General features: G+C 51.8%; 1 protein-coding gene across 1 annotated transcript in view; it reads right to left on the bottom strand.

Annotated features, from left to right (window-relative positions):
* Window positions 1-201: 201 nt before the first annotated feature.
* The window catches only part of cacng1b (calcium channel, voltage-dependent, gamma subunit 1b), a 92,266-nt gene continuing 75,935 nt past the window's right edge, over window positions 202-16,532 (bottom strand). Inside the window, exons 2-4 of the mRNA XM_065011025.1 lie at window positions 6,538-6,612; window positions 4,267-4,404; window positions 202-2,457 (exon numbers count right to left, since the gene is read on the bottom strand). Coding sequence (XP_064867097.1) covers window positions 2,216-2,457; window positions 4,267-4,404; window positions 6,538-6,612 — 455 coding nt within the window. The 3' untranslated portion in view covers window positions 202-2,215. The remainder of the gene's footprint in view (window positions 2,458-4,266; window positions 4,405-6,537; window positions 6,613-16,532) is intronic.

Below are 16,532 nucleotides of genomic sequence, written 5' to 3'. Positions count from 1 at the left end.
GCACTTCCTAACCTCCTGCCCAATGTATGACCATATTAGAGAGACATATTTCCCTCAGATTACACAGATCCACAAAGAATTCGAAAACAAATCCAATTTTGAAAAACTCCCATATCTACTTGGTGAAATTCCACAGTGTGCCATCACAGCAGCAATATTTGTGACCTGTTGCCACGAGAAAAGGGCAACCAGTGAAGAACAAACACCATTGTAAATACAACCCATATTTAAGCTTATTTATTTTATCTTGTGTCCTTTAACCATTTGTACATTGTTAAAACACTGTATATATATAATATGACATTTGTAATGTCTTTACTGTTTTGAAACTTCTGTATGTGTAATGTTTACTGTTAATTTTTGTTGTTTTTCACTTTATATATTCACTTTGTCTACCTCACTTGCTTTGGCAATGTTAACACATGTTTCCCATGCCAATAAAGCCCTTGAATTGAATTGAGAGAAAGAATACAATACAATATGAGGAGAGGTACACAATGGGAGACATTGCCATTCAGTGAAGACAATGTATCTGTCCAATAATCACTGTGGTGGGCTTGAATGTTTTGTGTTCAAGCTAGATTGCAATGGATTGTTTGATGAAGCCTCTATTGAACAAAAAACAACATAATATCTATCATCTTCATAGGCCCATGTTTAAAACATACAAGTACTGTATACAGGCTGTACATTCTAGGTTTCCTCTGTAAACAACAAGCAGCAGTGTAGCTCCCTAACTAATACAGTAGATCTGTGTACAGGCATTGCACTGGAGCTTCAATATGGTTTCATCCATTGATACATGTTAAATAAATACACATTGTTTGTAGCTGCCTGGAGGGGTGAACATTTACAATGCAATGTTCATTAAAGCATTAACTTATTTCATTACAAAAATGTAGATTGCTAGAGCGGAAATGTATATTAGAAGTGTACAAGACAGCTCAAACTATATTAAATTACAGTAGTAGCAGCTCACTATGTTGCCATGTTCTTTAGCTCTTTCTGTCTCTGTGGTCATTTCATAGCAAAAGCCACATTTTAATACTGTACATTATAGGTGCGTTCGTAAATTCACTTTAGAGTGTCAGAGTGCACTCGGAGTGTGCTTTGAGTGTTTGTAAATTCAGAGTGTTTCGATCTCTGAGCGTTCAGAGTGCACACTGGACACTCTGGCTGAGGTGTAGGGTTAATCTGAGCATTCTGACTTTACGTCGGCCTTCAAGCTCCCAAGCCAACTGGCTAAACTTGCTTAGCTTGCTTGCTAGCTACTTTCAGACACAAATGAGAGAACACTTCACTCTGAACATGTTACTCACCCTTGCAGAGCTGCTATTAGTGCGAGAGTGTTTTCATGTCATCAAGAGGGTTAGTGACTGTAACTGTGTTACTGGCAACAATTTAATTCCGTTTTTTAGCCGATGTTTACTTAAATCTGTCATAACAACCGAGTTTAGGCAGTTCGTAAATTCATAAATTATTCTGCGCTCTGGCACCCTCCAACCAGAGTGTTCTGAAATCGAAGTAAGTTGCCATGGTGAATTTACTAACGCACCCTATATAAGGGCAGTCCTCAAGTGCCACAGTGTCTGTTGCTTAGTAACGGATGATATGAACCAGGAGAGCGGACACTCTCTGCAATCAATGACAGAAATGTATCAGTTTAGGACCAAAGAAAGGAACCTGTGGCCCTCGAGGACTGCTCAGAGATCCTGCCTTACATCTTTATCTGTACACTTAAAACCAAGCAGTGTAGTGCAGTGTTTCCCCTTCTACTATTACTTAGGCGGGGTGCCCCACTCTCATTCATCTGTATCCTTAACTCTGTTGCCCCCACCACCAGCCTCAATTTAGTTTATCTTCAGTTGGATTCTATAAAAACATGTAGGGTTTGGCAGCCTTTGTTGAAGATTCCCCTGGTCTAGACTAGTCTGGTCTGTTCTAGTGGAGTCTACTACTAGTCTAAGGGCTCCATGGACTCTGGCTCTGCGTCCATACAGGTCTCCCAGGGGTTGATCTGGGCAGGTCTAATCTGATCTACTACTAGTCTAAGGGCTCCATGGAGTCTGGCTCTGCGTCCATACAGGTCTCCCAGGGGTTGATCTGGGCAGGTCTAATCTGATCTACTACTAGTCTAAGGGCTCCATGGAGTCTGGCTCTGCGTCCATACAGGTCTCCCAGGGGTTGATCTGGGCAGGTCTAATCTGATCTACTACTAGTCTAAGGGCTCCATGGAGTCTGGCTCTGCGTCCATACAGGTCTCCCAGGGGTTGCGTGGCATCTGGGGCATGGAGATGATCAACAGGCTGAGACCACTGAAGACCAGGAGGACGAAGGAGGTGCAGGCACATTCAAACGACCAGGAGTAGTAGTACTGTTCCCAGACGGTCTCCTCGCTGTCAATCATCCGCTTGGTGGAGTTCCGCACCACCTCAACAGAGATGATGATGCAGAGACCTAGAGGGAGAAGGGGTACAGGCACATTCAAACGACCAGGAGTAGTAGTACTGTTCCCAGACGGTCTCCTCGCTGTCAATCATCCGCTTGGTGGAGTTCCGCATCACCTCAACAGAGATGATGATGCAGAGACCTAGAGGGAGAAGGGGTACAGGCACATTCAAACGACCAGGAGTAGTAGTACTGTTCCCAGACGGTCTCCTCGCTGTCAATCATCCGCTTGGTGGAGTTCCGCATCACCTCAACAGAGATGATGATGCAGAGACCTAGAGGGAGAAGGGGTACAGGCACATTCAAACGACCAGGAGTAGTAGTACTGTTCCCAGACGGTCTCCTCGCTGTCAATCATCCGCTTGGTGGAGTTCCGCATCACCTCAACAGAGATGATGATGCAGAGACCTAGAGGGAGAAGGGGTACAGGCACATTCAAACGACCAGGAGTAGTAGTACTGTTCCCAGACGGTCTCCTCGCTGTCAATCATCCGCTTGGTGGAGTTCCGCACCACCTCAACAGAGATGATGATGCAGAGACCTAGAGGGAGAAGGGGTACAGGCACATTCAAACGACCAGGAGTAGTAGTACTGTTCCCAGACGGTCTCCTCGCTGTAAATCATCCGCTTGGTGGAGTTCCGCATCACCTCAACAGAGATGATGATGCAGAGACCTAGAGGGAGAAGGGGTACAGGCACATTCAAACGACCAGGAGTAGTAGTACTGTTCCCAGACGGTCTCCTCGCTGTCAATCATCCGCTTGGTGGAGTTCCGCACCACCTCAACAGGGATGATGATGCAGAGACCTAGAGGGAGAAGGGGTACAGGCACATTCAAATGACCAGGAGTAGTAGTACTGTTCCCAGACGGTCTCCTCGCTGTCAATCATCCGCTTGGTGGAGTTCCGCACCACCTCAACAGAGATGATGATGCAGAGACCTAGAGGGAGAAGGGGTACAGGCACATTCAAACGACCAGGAGTAGTAGTACTGTTCCCAGACGGTCTCCTCGCTGTCAATCATCCGCTTGGTGGAGTTCCGCACCACCTCAACAGAGATGATGATGCAGAGACCTAGAGGGAGAAGGGGTACAGGCACATTCAAATGACCAGGAGTAGTAGTACTGTTCCCAGACGGTCTCCTCGCTGTCAATCATGCGCTTGGTGGAGTTCCGCACCACCTCAACAGAGGTGATGATGCAGAGACCTAGAGGGAGAAGGGGTACAGGCACATTCAAACAACCAGGAGTAGTAGTACTGTTCCCAGACGGTCTCCTCGCTGTCAATCATCCGCTTGGTGGAGTTCCGCACCACCTCAACAGAGATGATGATGCAGAGACCTAGGGAGAAGGGGTACAGGCACATTCAAACGACCAGGAGTAGTAGTACTGTTCCCAGACGGTCTCCTCGCTGTCAATCATCCGCTTGGTGGAGTTCCGCACCACCTCAACAGAGATGATGATGCAGAGACCTAGAGGGAGAAGGGGTACAGGCACATTCAAACGACCAGGAGTAGTAGTACTGTTCCCAGACGGTTTCCTCGCTGTCAATCATCCGCTTGGTGGAGTTCCGCATCACCTCAACAGAGATGATGATGCAGAGACCTAGAGGGAGAAGGGGTACAGGTGAGGATGGATGGATGGGCAGACGGACGGACAGATGGAGAGACGGACAAACTAATTAACAAACTAACGAACAAATGAACAAATGAACAAATATCTGATGAACCTGGATGGACAGACAGAAACATGTAAAATGTTCTTTGTAGTCATGCCTGATGTATGACGTGAATATCTCAGTCAAAGTAGATGTGTCTGACCTGCGAAGGCAAAGAACATCCCAGCAGGCCTCAGCAGGTAGTCCCTCCCCTTCCCGAAGGAGCACACGACACACAGCGACCCCAGGGTCATAAAGGCCAGGCTGAACACAGCAATGGCCGCTGCTGAGAGGTTGTACTCTGAGAGAGAGAGAGAGAGAGAGAGAGAGAGAGAACCTGGATTTTTTTCAGTGGAGAGAAAATGTTCTGGAATGGGGAGATACTACCTCAACTTGTCCAAAAAGAACACATATTCCCATTTTTCTGTTGCAAAACGTTTTGCTACGTTTAACATTGTGTATGACAGTGATAATGAGTCAACTTTGAGGTTTTGTATTGTAATGTTGTGTATTGTAATGCTAGAAAGAAGGATCTTCAAGTCAAGCATTTCAGAGGATCAGGAGCCCTCAATCTGTTAATCTTTCCATCTTGATTTCCAACAGAAAATCATTCAGTTCTTACTGTAACCCATCTCCCATTCTAAGGCATTGGAACTCCCACTAACCCATCCCCCCTCCACTTAACCTTAATCAGCATGAAGAGAATACAGCAGAGAGCCCTCTTGAACAGTGTCTTCGTTAACCATCACTGACTATATAGTTAGCCTGGTTGAACCAGCAGACTGAATGGTGCGATCCCCACTGTTTCACTGAGCTCAGCATTCAGTCTGGTTTAACCATGCTACAATACACTAAAACCGTCTATTAGCACTGCTTCTAGGAGAGGAGTGATGAAGAAAGAAGCCTTGTCTCCAGGTGACTCATCCGACTCTCCTCTCTAACCAGCCTCCAATCCTCCAGGCCCATTGGACAGATTACGATAAGACAGGGCTCACTTTCCCGTCGTAACGCCCTGACTGAGCAGCAGGAGAGCATGGAGTGTGAAATAAGCCTTATCGTTCCACTCAAGTAGCTACTTTTGTCATGGCTTGGCTGTGGAGAGACACAGAGGGAGACATACAATCTGTGTCTACATGCATAACCTCAGACGTTACGGTGGGCTGCCTCTGCCTGTGATTACCGACCTGCTAGGGATTCTTATGGAAGCGTCCCAAATGGCACCCTATTCCTTATATACAGTAGTGCCCTACTTTTGACTAGAGTCCGTAAAGAGACATTTGGGACATAGGCACAGCCAATAGGTCCACAGGGCAAAGTGACGTTTTCAACTAAATTCACACAAGCAGGGATGAGAGGGGACGGGAGCAATCTTTCCTCCGTTAAAAGCGGTGCAGAATCCTGATTTCAACCAATAAGTGTAACGTCTGCTTCCAACTCACACTCTCAAACACGTAGATCCCCTGAATGCAACTCATTTTCCAGCCCACTTTCCAGCTCACACTCTCAAACACATAGATCCCCTGAACGCAGCTCACTCTCCAGATCCCAATCACCTGAATTCTGATCATCTGTTCACACACCTGTATGTCATTATCACACACTATTTAGTTCAGTTATTTGCACCCAATCATTGTGAGGTATTGTTTGTTTTGTGACACACTTCTATATGGCGCTCTGGTTTCCCCGTAATGTACTCCTCCTGTGTATGATAGTGTTGCCTGCTTAACTGAAAAGTTACTTCACCTTCAACAAGTAAATCCTGCTGATGGCTAGCCATGCTAGCTTTCTACCTGTCTGTCTTAATGAGTGTTCTCATGCTTACAGCATACTCTGCACTCAACAATGTATATTTGTAAGGGGTCTGCAGTAGTCTCCTAGAATAGCATCTGTTTTGAGGAGAGCAATGTGAGATGCGGAAAGATCTTGTTTTTCCCCTGACGCGGGGATAATAACTAATAGCAGGCATGTGTGTGTGTGTGTGTGTGTGTGTGTGTGTGTGTGTGTGTGTGTGTGTGTGTGTGTGTGTGTGTGTGTGTGTGAAAGGGAAAGGGAAAGGGAGAGAGAAAGCGTTCGCTAATCACAGAGTGTCCCATTCATGTCTGTGTTTTGACTGAATGTGTTTTATTGTCATGCTGAGAGCCCAATGAGCAGTCCCATAGACACATAGTATACATCTCATTCCTATTCACCATGCCTCACCCTCAACAGCATAGGCCCCTCATTGCTTGAAAACAAGGATTAACAGTTCTGATATGTAAGGAAATGCACCATATTTGAGGGAATTGTACTCATGTATTACCCAATTGACAACTCAAAACTCAAGTTGTAAATTGCTTAAAATCGCCACAGTGGTGAATCTGACCGAATGTATTTTAAAAAATGTTGCACTGTGGCTCATTCACCGGAAGCCTGTAACGAAGGAGAGAGAACTGACCTTTCTGAGTTTTGGCTTCGAACCCTTTGGCCTCTTCTTCCTTAGTGAAGTGTTTGAAGTAGGAGCAGTTCTTGGCTGCGGAGGGAAAGAGATGAAAACATTTATTGAAGTGGGTGCAGGTGCATGGTGGCTATGGGTTGTAAATCAGCCTCCCAATGCTCCAGCACTACCAATGAGCCTGGCAGCCATTTTATTTTTTCAAAGACCACTTCCGTGGTTGCCGTCGCACCGTGAGGTCTTCTAGGCAGAGAGATCTGTAAATGTTGTAATTCATTTTTTATTTTTGTGTGTTTTTTGTGTCATTATTAAAATCCATTTGGGGGGTTTGACTCCTCTGGGGGTTGATCACTTACATCTCGTGGTCTTGACTCTCAGAGTTGAAGATGAAAAGTCTATATTTTTGGCTTATAGCTAGCTAGCTGGCTGTTTGGATTTAAATCGTTATTGTTTCATCTGTCAGGAAGAATAACAACAAGTACAGCATGCTGTGTCCAGAGATGGCAGAATAACAACAAGTACAGCATGCTGTGTCCAGAGATGGCAGAATAACAACAAGTACAGCATGCTGTGTCCAGAGATGGAAGAATAACAACAAGTACAGCATGCTGTGTCCAGAGATGGAAGAATAACAACAAGTACAGCATGCTGTGTCCAGAGATGGCAGAATAACAACAAGTACAGCATGCTGTGTCCAGAGATGGAAGAATAACAACAAGTACAGCATGCTGTGTCCAGAGATGGAAGAATAACAACAAGTACAGCATGATGTGTCCAGAGATGGAAGAATAACAACAAGTACAGCATGATGTGTCCAGAGATGGCAGAATAACAACAAGTACAGCATGCTGTGTCCAGAGATGGCAGAATAACAACAAGTACAGCATGCTGTGTCCAGAGATGGCAGAATAACAACAAGTACAGCATGCTGTGTCCAGAGATGGCAGAATAACAACAAGTACAGCATGCTGTGTCCAGAGATGGCAGAATAACAACAAGTACAGCATGCTGTGTCCAGAGATGGAAGAATAACAACAAGTACAGCATGCTGTGTCCAGAGATGGCAGAATAACAACAAGTACAGCATGCTGTGTCCAGAGATGGCAGAATAACAACAAGTACAGCATGCTGTGTCCAGAGATGGCAGAATAACAACAAGTACAGCATGCTGTGTCCAGAGATGGAAGAATAACAACAAGTACAGCATGCTGTGTCCAGAGATGGCAGAATAACAACAAGTACAGCATGCTGTGTCCAGAGATGGCAGAATAACAACAAGTACAGCATGCTGTGTCCAGAGATGGTAGAATAACAACAAGTACAGCATGCTGTGTCCAGAGATGGCAGAATAGTTTGGATCATTTCATCATTAATAAACATTACTTCAAAAAATCTGCCTAAAAATCCCATGTTTCTGTGTCAAACGTTTTTTAAGTCCATAACCATGTGTGTGAGGTTTTTACTTTTGTTTCAAAGTAGATTTATTTAAGACTACCAAGAAACACTGTGTGGCCATGATTTAGCCCACTGCAGTAAAAGTTTAACTGCTGCCAAGATGTGGTGGCTTTCGTGCGCTTTTCACCAGCCGTGGCATCACCCAAGGTGGGTGCTATATGTTTGGCAATGTAAGACCAGTATCTACGGAGGAGCGGGTCCTATTGCAGACCAGTACCTACAGAGGAGTGGGTCATGTGGAGGACCAGTAACTACGGAGGAGCGGGTCATGTGGAGGACCAGTACCTACAGAGGAGTGGGTCATGTGGAGGACCAGTAACTACGGAGGAGCGGGTCATGTGGAGGACCAGTAACTACGGAGGAGCGGGTCATGTGGAGGACCAGTACCTACAGAGGAGTGGGTCATGTGGAGGACCAGTAACTACGGAGGAGCGGGTCATGTGGAGGACCAGTACCTACAGAGGAGTGGGTCATGTGGAGGACCAGTAACTACGGAGGAGCGGGTCATGTGGAGGACCAGTAACTACGGAGGAGCGGGTCATGTGGAGGACCAGTAACTACGGAGGAGCGGGTCATGTGGAGGACCAGTAACTACGGAGGAGCGGGTCATGTGGAGGACCAGTAACTACGGAGGAGCGGGTCATGTGGAGGACCAGTAACTACAGAGGAGCGGGTCATGTGGAGGACCAGTAACTACGGAGGAGCGGGTCATGTGGAGGACCAGTAACTACGGAGGAGCGGGTCATGTGGAGGACCAGTAACTACGGAGGAGCGGGTCATGTGGAGGACCAGTAACTACGGAGGAGCGGGTCCTATGGAGGACCAGTACCTACAGAGGAGCAGGTCATGTGGAGGACCAGTACCTACAGAGGAGCGGGTCATGTGGAGGACCAGTAACTACGGAGGAGCGGGTCCTATGGAGGACCAGTACCTACAGAGGAGCAGGTCATGTGGAGGACCAGTACCTACAGAGGAGCGGGTCATGTGGAGGACCAGTACCTACAGAGGAGAGGGTCATGTGGAGGACCAGTAACTACGGAGGAGCGGGTCATGTGGAGGACCAGTAACTACGGAGGAGCGGGTCATGTGGAGGACCAGTAACTACGGAGGAGCGGGTCATGTGGAGGACCAGTAACTACGGAGGAGCGGGTCATGTGGAGGACCAGTACCTACAGAGAGCGGGTCCTATGGAGGACCAGTACCTACAGAGGAGCGGGTCATGTGGAGGACCAGTACCTACAGAGGAGCGGGTCCTATGGAGGACCAGTACCTACAGAGGAGCGGGTCATGTGGAGGACCAGTACCTACGGAGGAGCGGGTCCTATGGAGGACCAGTACCTACAGAGGAGAGGGTCCTATGGAGGACCAGTACCTACAGAGGAGAGGGTCCTATGGAGGACCAGTACCTACAGAGGAGCGGGTCATGTGGAGGACCAGTACCTACAGAGGAGCGGGTCCTGTGGAGGACCAGTACCTACAGAGGAGCGGGTCCTATGGAGGACCAGTACCTACAGAGGATAGGGTCCTATGGAAGACCAGTACCTACAGAGGAGCGGGTCCTATGGAGGACCAGTACCTACAGAGGAGCGGGTCCTATGGAGGACCAGTACCTACAGAGGAGCGGGTCCTATGGAGGACCAGTACCTACAGAGGAGCGGGTCCTATGGAGGACCAGTACCTACAGAGGAGCGGGTCCTATGGAGGACCAGTACCTACAGAGGAGAGGGTCCTATGGAGGACCAGTACCTACAGAGGAGCGGGTCCTATGGAGGACCAGTACCTACAGAGGAGCGGGTCCCATGGAGGACCAGTACCTACAGAGGAGCGGGTCCCATGGAGGACCAGTACCTACAGAGGAGCGGGTCCTATGGAGGACCAGTACCTACAGAGGAGCGGGTCCTATGGAGGACCAGTACCTACAGAGGAGCGGGTCCTATGGAGGACCAGTACCTACAGAGGAGCGGGTCCTATGGAGGACCAGTACCTACAGAGGAACGGGTCCAATGGAGGACCAGTACCTACAGAGGAGCGGGTCCTATGGAGGACCAGTACCTACAGAGGAGCGGGTCCTATGGAGGACCAGTACCTACAGATGAGCGGGTCCTATGGAGGACCAGTACCTACAGAGGAGCGGGTCCTGTGGAGGACCAGTACCTACAGAGGAGAGGGTCCTATGGAAGACCAGTACCTACAGAGGAGAGGGTCCTGTGGAGGACCAGTACCTACAGAGGAGCGGGTCCTATGGAGGACCAGTACCTACAGAGGAGAGGGTCCTATGGAAGACCAGTACCTACAGAGGAGCGGGTCCTATGGAGGACCAGTACCTACAGAGGAGCGTGTCCTATGGAGGACCAGTACCTAAAGAGGAACGGGTCCTATGGAGGACCAGTACCTACAGAGGAGCGGGTCCTATGGAGGACCAGTACCTACAGAGGAGCGGGTCCTATGGAGGACCAGTACCTACAGAGGAGCGGGTCCTATGGAGGACCAGTACCTACAGAGGAGCGGGTCATGTGGAGGACCAGTACCTACAGAGTCCTGGGTCATGTGGAGGACCAGTACCTACAGAGGAGAGGGTCCTATGGAGGACCAGTACCTACAGAGGAGCGGGTCCTATGGAGGACCAGTACCTACAGAGGAGCGGGTCCTATGGAGGACCAGTACCTACAGAGGAGCGGGTCCTATGGAGGACCAGTACCTACAGAGGAGCGGGTCCTATGGAGGACCAGTACCTACAGAGGAGCGGGTCCTATGGAGGACCAGTACCTACAGAGGAGAGGGTCCTATGGAGGACCAGTACCTACAGAGGAGCGGGTCATGTGGAGGACCAGTACCTACAGAGGAGTGGGTCCTATGGAGGACCAGTACCTATGGAGGACCACAGAGGAGCGGGTCCTATGGAGGACCAGTACCTACAGAGGAGCGGGTCCTATGGAGGACCAGTACCTACAGAGGAGCGGGTCCTATGGAGGACCAGTACCTACAGAGGAGCGGGTCCTATGGAGGACCAGTACCTACAGAGGAGCGGGTCCTATGGAGGACCAGTACCTACAGAGGAGCGGGTGGAGGACCAGTACCTACAGAGGAGCGGGTCCTATGGAGGACCAGTACCTACAGAGGAGCGGGTCCTATGGAGGACCAGTACCTACAGAGGAGCGGGTCCTATGGAGGACCAGTACCTACAGAGGAGCGGGTCCTATGGAGGACCAGTACCTACAGAGGAGCGGGTCCTATGGAGGACCAGTACCTACAGAGGAGCGGGTCCTATGGAGGACCAGTACCTACAGAGGAGCGGGTCCTATGGAGGACCAGTACCTACAGAGGAGCGGGTCCTATGGAGGACCAGTACCTACAGAGGAGCGGGTCCTATGGAGGACCAGTACCTACAGAGGAGCGGGTCATGTGGAGGACCAGTACCTACAGAGGAGCTGGGTCCTGTGGAGGACCAGTACCTACAGAGGAGCGGGTCCTATGGAGGACCAGTACCTACAGAGGAGCGGGTCCTATGGAGGACCAGTACCTACAGAGGAGCGGGTCCTATGGAGGACCAGTACCTACAGAGGAGCGGGTCCTATGGAGGACCAGTACCTACAGAGGAGCGGGTCCTATGGAGGACCAGTACCTACAGAGGAGCGGGTCCTATGGAGGACCAGTACCTACAGAGAGAGGGTCCTATGGAGGACCAGTACCTACAGAGGAGGAGCGGGAGGACCAGTACCTACAGAGGAGTGGGTCCTATGGAGGACCAGTACCTACAGAGGAGAGGGTCCTATGGAGGACCAGTACCTACAGAGGAGCGGGTCCTATGGAGGACCAGTACCTACAGAGGAGCGGGTCCTATGGAGGACCAGTACCTACAGAGGAGCGGGTCCTATGGAGGACCAGTACCTACAGAGGAGCGGGTCCTATGGAGGACCAGTACCTACAGAGGAGAGGGTCCTATGGAGGACCAGTACCTACAGAGGAGCGGGTCCTATGGAGGACCAGTACCTACAGAGGAGCGGGTCCATGGAGGACCAGTACCTACAGAGGAGCGGGTCCTATGGAGGACCAGTACCTACAGAGGAGCGGGTCCTATGGAGGACCAGTACCTACAGAGGAGCGGGTCCTATGGAGGACCAGTACCTACAGAGGAGCGGGTCCTATGGAGGACCAGTACCTACAGAGGAGCGGGTCCTATGGAGGACCAGTACCTACAGAGGAGCGGGTCCTATGGAGGACCAGTACCTACAGAGGAGCGGGTCCTATGGAGGACCAGTACCTACAGAGGAGCGGGTCCTATGGAGGACCAGTACCTACAGAGGAGCGGGTCCTATGGAGGACCAGTACCTACAGAAGAGCGGGTCCTGTGGAGGACCAGTACCTACAGAGGAGCGGGTCCTATGGAAGACCAGTACCTACAGAGGAGCGGGTCATGTGGAGGACCAGTACCTACAGAGGAGCGGGTCCTATGGAGGACCAGTACCTACAGAGGAGCGGGTCCTATGGAGGACCAGTACCTACAGAGGAGCGGGTCCTATGGAGGACCAGTACCTACAGAGGAGCGGGTCCTATGGAGGACCAGTACCTACAGAGGAGCGGGTCATGTGGAGGACCAGTACCTACAGAGGAGCGGGTCATGTGGAGGACCAGTAACTACGGAGGAGCGGGTCATGTGGAGGACCAGTACCTACAGAGGAGCGGGTCATGTGGAGGACCAGTACCTACAGAGGAGCGGGTCCTATGGAGGACCAGTACCTACAGAGGAGCGGGTCCTGTGGAGGACCAGTACCTACAGAGGAGCGGGTCATGTGGAGGACCAGTACCTACAGAGGAGCGGGTCCTATGGAGGACCAGTACCTACAGAGGAGCGGGTCCTATGGAGGACCAGTACCTACAGAGGAGCGGGTCCTATGGAGGACCAGTACCTACAGAGGAGCGGGTCCTATGGAGGACCAGTACCTACAGAGGAGCGGGTCCTATGGAGGACCAGTACCTACAGAGGAGCGGGTCCTATGGAAGACCAGTACCTACAGAGGAGCGGGTCCTATTGCAGACCAGTACCTACAGAGGAGCGGGTCATGTGGAGGACCAGTAACTACGGAGGAGCGGGTCATGTGGAGGACCAGTACCTACAGAGGAGCGGGTCCTATGGAGGACCAGTACCTACAGAGGAGCGGGTCCTGTGGAGGACCAGTACCTACAGAGGAGCGGGTCATGTGGAGGACCAGTACCTACAGAGGAGCGGGTCCTATGGAGGACCAGTACCTACAGAGGAGCGGGTCATGTGGAGGACCAGTACCTACGGAGGAGAGGGTCCTATGGAGGACCAGTACCTACAGAGGAGAGGGTCCTATGGAGGACCAGTACCTACAGAGGAGTGGTTCCTATGGAAGACCAGTACCTACAGAGGAGCGGGTCATGTGGAGGACCAGTACCTACAGAGGAGCGGGTCCTATGGAGGACCAGTACCTACAGAGGAGCGGGTCCTATGGAGGACCAGTACCTACAGAGGAGCGGGTCCTATGGAGGACCAGTACCTACAGAGGAGCGGGTCCTATGGAGGACCAGTACCTACAGAGGAGCGGGTCCTATGGAAGACCAGTACCTACAGAGGAGCGGGTCCTATTGCAGACCAGTACCTACAGAGGAGCGGGTCATGTGGAGGACCAGTAACTACGGAGGAGCGGGTCATGTGGAGGACCAGTAACTACAGAGGAGCGGGTCATGTGGAGGACCAGTAACTACGGAGGAGCGGGTCCTATGGAGGACCAGTACCTACAGAGGAGCGGGTCATGTGGAGGACCAGTACCTACAGAGGAGCGGGTCATGTGGAGGACCAGTACCTACAGAGGAGCGGGTCCTATGGAGGACCAGTACCTACAGAGGAGCGGGTCATGTGGAGGACCAGTACCTACGGAGGAGAGGGTCCTATGGAGGACCAGTACCTACAGAGGAGCGGGTCCTATGGAGGACCAGTACCTACAGAGGAGCGGGTCTATGGAGGACCAGTACCTACAGAGGAGAGGGTCCTATGGAGGACCAGTACCTACAGAGGAGCGGGTCATGTGGAGGACCAGTACCTACAGAGGAGCGGGTCCTATGGAGGACCAGTACCTACAGAGGAGCGGGTCATGTGGAGGACCAGTACCTACAGAGGAGCGGGTCCTATGGAGGACCAGTACCTACAGAGGAGAGGGTCCTATGGAGGACCAGTACCTACAGAGGAGCAGGTCATGTGGAGGACCAGTACCTACAGAGGAGCGGGTCATGTGGAGGACCAGTACCTACAGAGGAGCGGGTCATGGAGGACCAGTACCTACAGAGGAGCGGGTCATGTGGAGGACCAGTACCTACAGAGGAGCGGGTCCTATGGAGGACCAGTACCTACAGAGGAGCGGGTCATGTGGAGGACCAGTACCTACAGAGGAGCGGGTCCTATGGAGGACCAGTACCTACAGAGGAGCGGGTCATGTGGAGGACCAGTACCTACAGAGGAGAGGGTCCTATGGAGGACCAGTACCTACAGAGGAGCGGGTCATGTGGAGGACCAGTACCTACAGAGGAGTGGGTCCTATGGAGGACCAGTACCTACAGAGGAGAGGGTCCTATGGAGGACCAGTACCTACAGAGGAGCGGGTCATGTGGAGGACCAGTACCTACAGAGGAGCGGGTCCTATGGAGGACCAGTACCTACAGAGGAGCGGGTCCTATGGAGGACCAGTACCTACAGAGGAGCGGGTCATGTGGAGGACCAGTAACTATGGAGGAGCGGGTCATGTGGAGGACCAGTAACTACGGAGGAGCGGGTCATGTGGAGGACCAGTAACTACGGAGGAGCGGGTCCTATGGAGGACCAGTACCTACAGAGGAGCGGGTCATGTGGAGGACCAGTACCTACGGAGGAGCAGGTCATGTGGAGGACCAGTACCTACAGAGGAGCGGGTCCTATGGAGGACCAGTACCTAAAGAGGAGCGGGTCATGTGGAGGACCAGTACCTACGGAGGAGAGGGTCCTATGGAGGACCAGTACCTACAGAGGAGCGGGTCATGTGGAGGACCAGTACCTACAGAGGAGTGGGTCCTATGGAGGACCAGTACCTACAGAGGAGAGGGTCCTATGGAGGACCAGTACCTACAGAGGAGCGGGTCATGTGGAGGACCAGTACCTACAGAGGAGAGGGTCCTATGGAGGACCAGTACCTACAGAGGAGCGGGTCATGTGGAGGACCAGTACCTACAGAGGAGCGGGTCCTATGGAGGACCAGTACCTACAGAGGAGAGGGTCCTATGGAGGACCAGTACCTACAGAGGAGCGGGTCATGTGGAGGACCAGTACCTACAGAGGAGCGGGTCATGTGGAGGACCAGTAACTACGGAGGAGCAGGTCATGTGGAGGACCAGTAACTACGGAGGAGCGGGTCATGTGGAGGACCAGTACCTACAGAAGAGCGGGTCCTATGGAGGACCAGTACCTACAGAGGAGCGGGTCATGTGGAGGACCAGTACCTACAGAGGAGCGGGTCCTATGGAGGACCAGTACCTAAAGAGGAGCGGGTCATGTGGAGGACCAGTACCTACGGAGGAGAGGGTCCTATGGAGGACCAGTACCTACAGAGGAGCGGGTCCTGTGGAGGACCAGTACCTACAGAGGAGCGGGTCCTATGGAGGACCAGTACCTACAGAGGAGAGGGTCCTATGGAGGACCAGTACCTACAGAGGAGCGGGTCCTATGGAGGACCAGTACCTACAGAGGAGCGGGTCCTATGGAGGACCAGTACCTACAGAGGAGCGGGTCCTATGGAGGACCAGTACCTACAGAGGAGCGGGTCATGTGGAGGACCAGTACCTACAGAGGAGCGGGTCATGTGGAGGACCAGTACCTACAGAGGAGCGGGTCCTATGGAGGACCAGTACCTACAGAGGAGCGGGTCATGGAGGACCAGTACCTACAGAGGAGAGGGTCCTATGGAGGACCAGTACCTACAGAGGAGCGGGTCCTATGGAGGACCAGTACCTACAGAGGAGAGGGTCCTATGGAGGACCAGTACCTACAGAGGAGCGGGTCATGTGGAGGACCAGTACCTACAGAGGAGCGGGTCATGTGGAGGACCAGTACCTACAGAGGAGCGGGTCATGTGGAGGACCAGTACCTACGGAGGAGCAGGTCATGTGGAGGACCAGTACCTACAGAGGAGCGGGTCCTATGGAGGACCAGTACCTACAGAGGAGCGGGTCCTATGGAGGACCAGTACCTACAGAGGAGCGGGTCATGTGGAGGACCAGTACCTACAGAGGAGCGGGTCCTATGGAGGACCAGTACCTACAGAGGAGCGGGTCATGTGGAGGACCAGTACCTACAGAGGAGCGGGTCCTATGGAGGACCAGTACCTACAGAAGAGCGGGTCCTGTGGAGGACCAGTACCTACAGAGGAGCGGGTCCTATGGAAGACCAGTACCTACAGAGGAGCGGGTCATGTGGAGGACCAGTACCTACAGAGGAGCGGGTCCTATGGAGGACCAGTACCTACAGAGGAGCGGGTCCTATGGAGGACCAGTACCTA

Source organism: Oncorhynchus nerka, linkage group LG26 (genome assembly GCF_034236695.1).
Source record: "Oncorhynchus nerka isolate Pitt River linkage group LG26, Oner_Uvic_2.0, whole genome shotgun sequence".
NCBI lineage: Eukaryota > Metazoa > Chordata > Actinopteri > Salmoniformes > Salmonidae > Oncorhynchus > Oncorhynchus nerka.
This window is presented reverse-complemented; position numbering and strand designations above follow the sequence as displayed.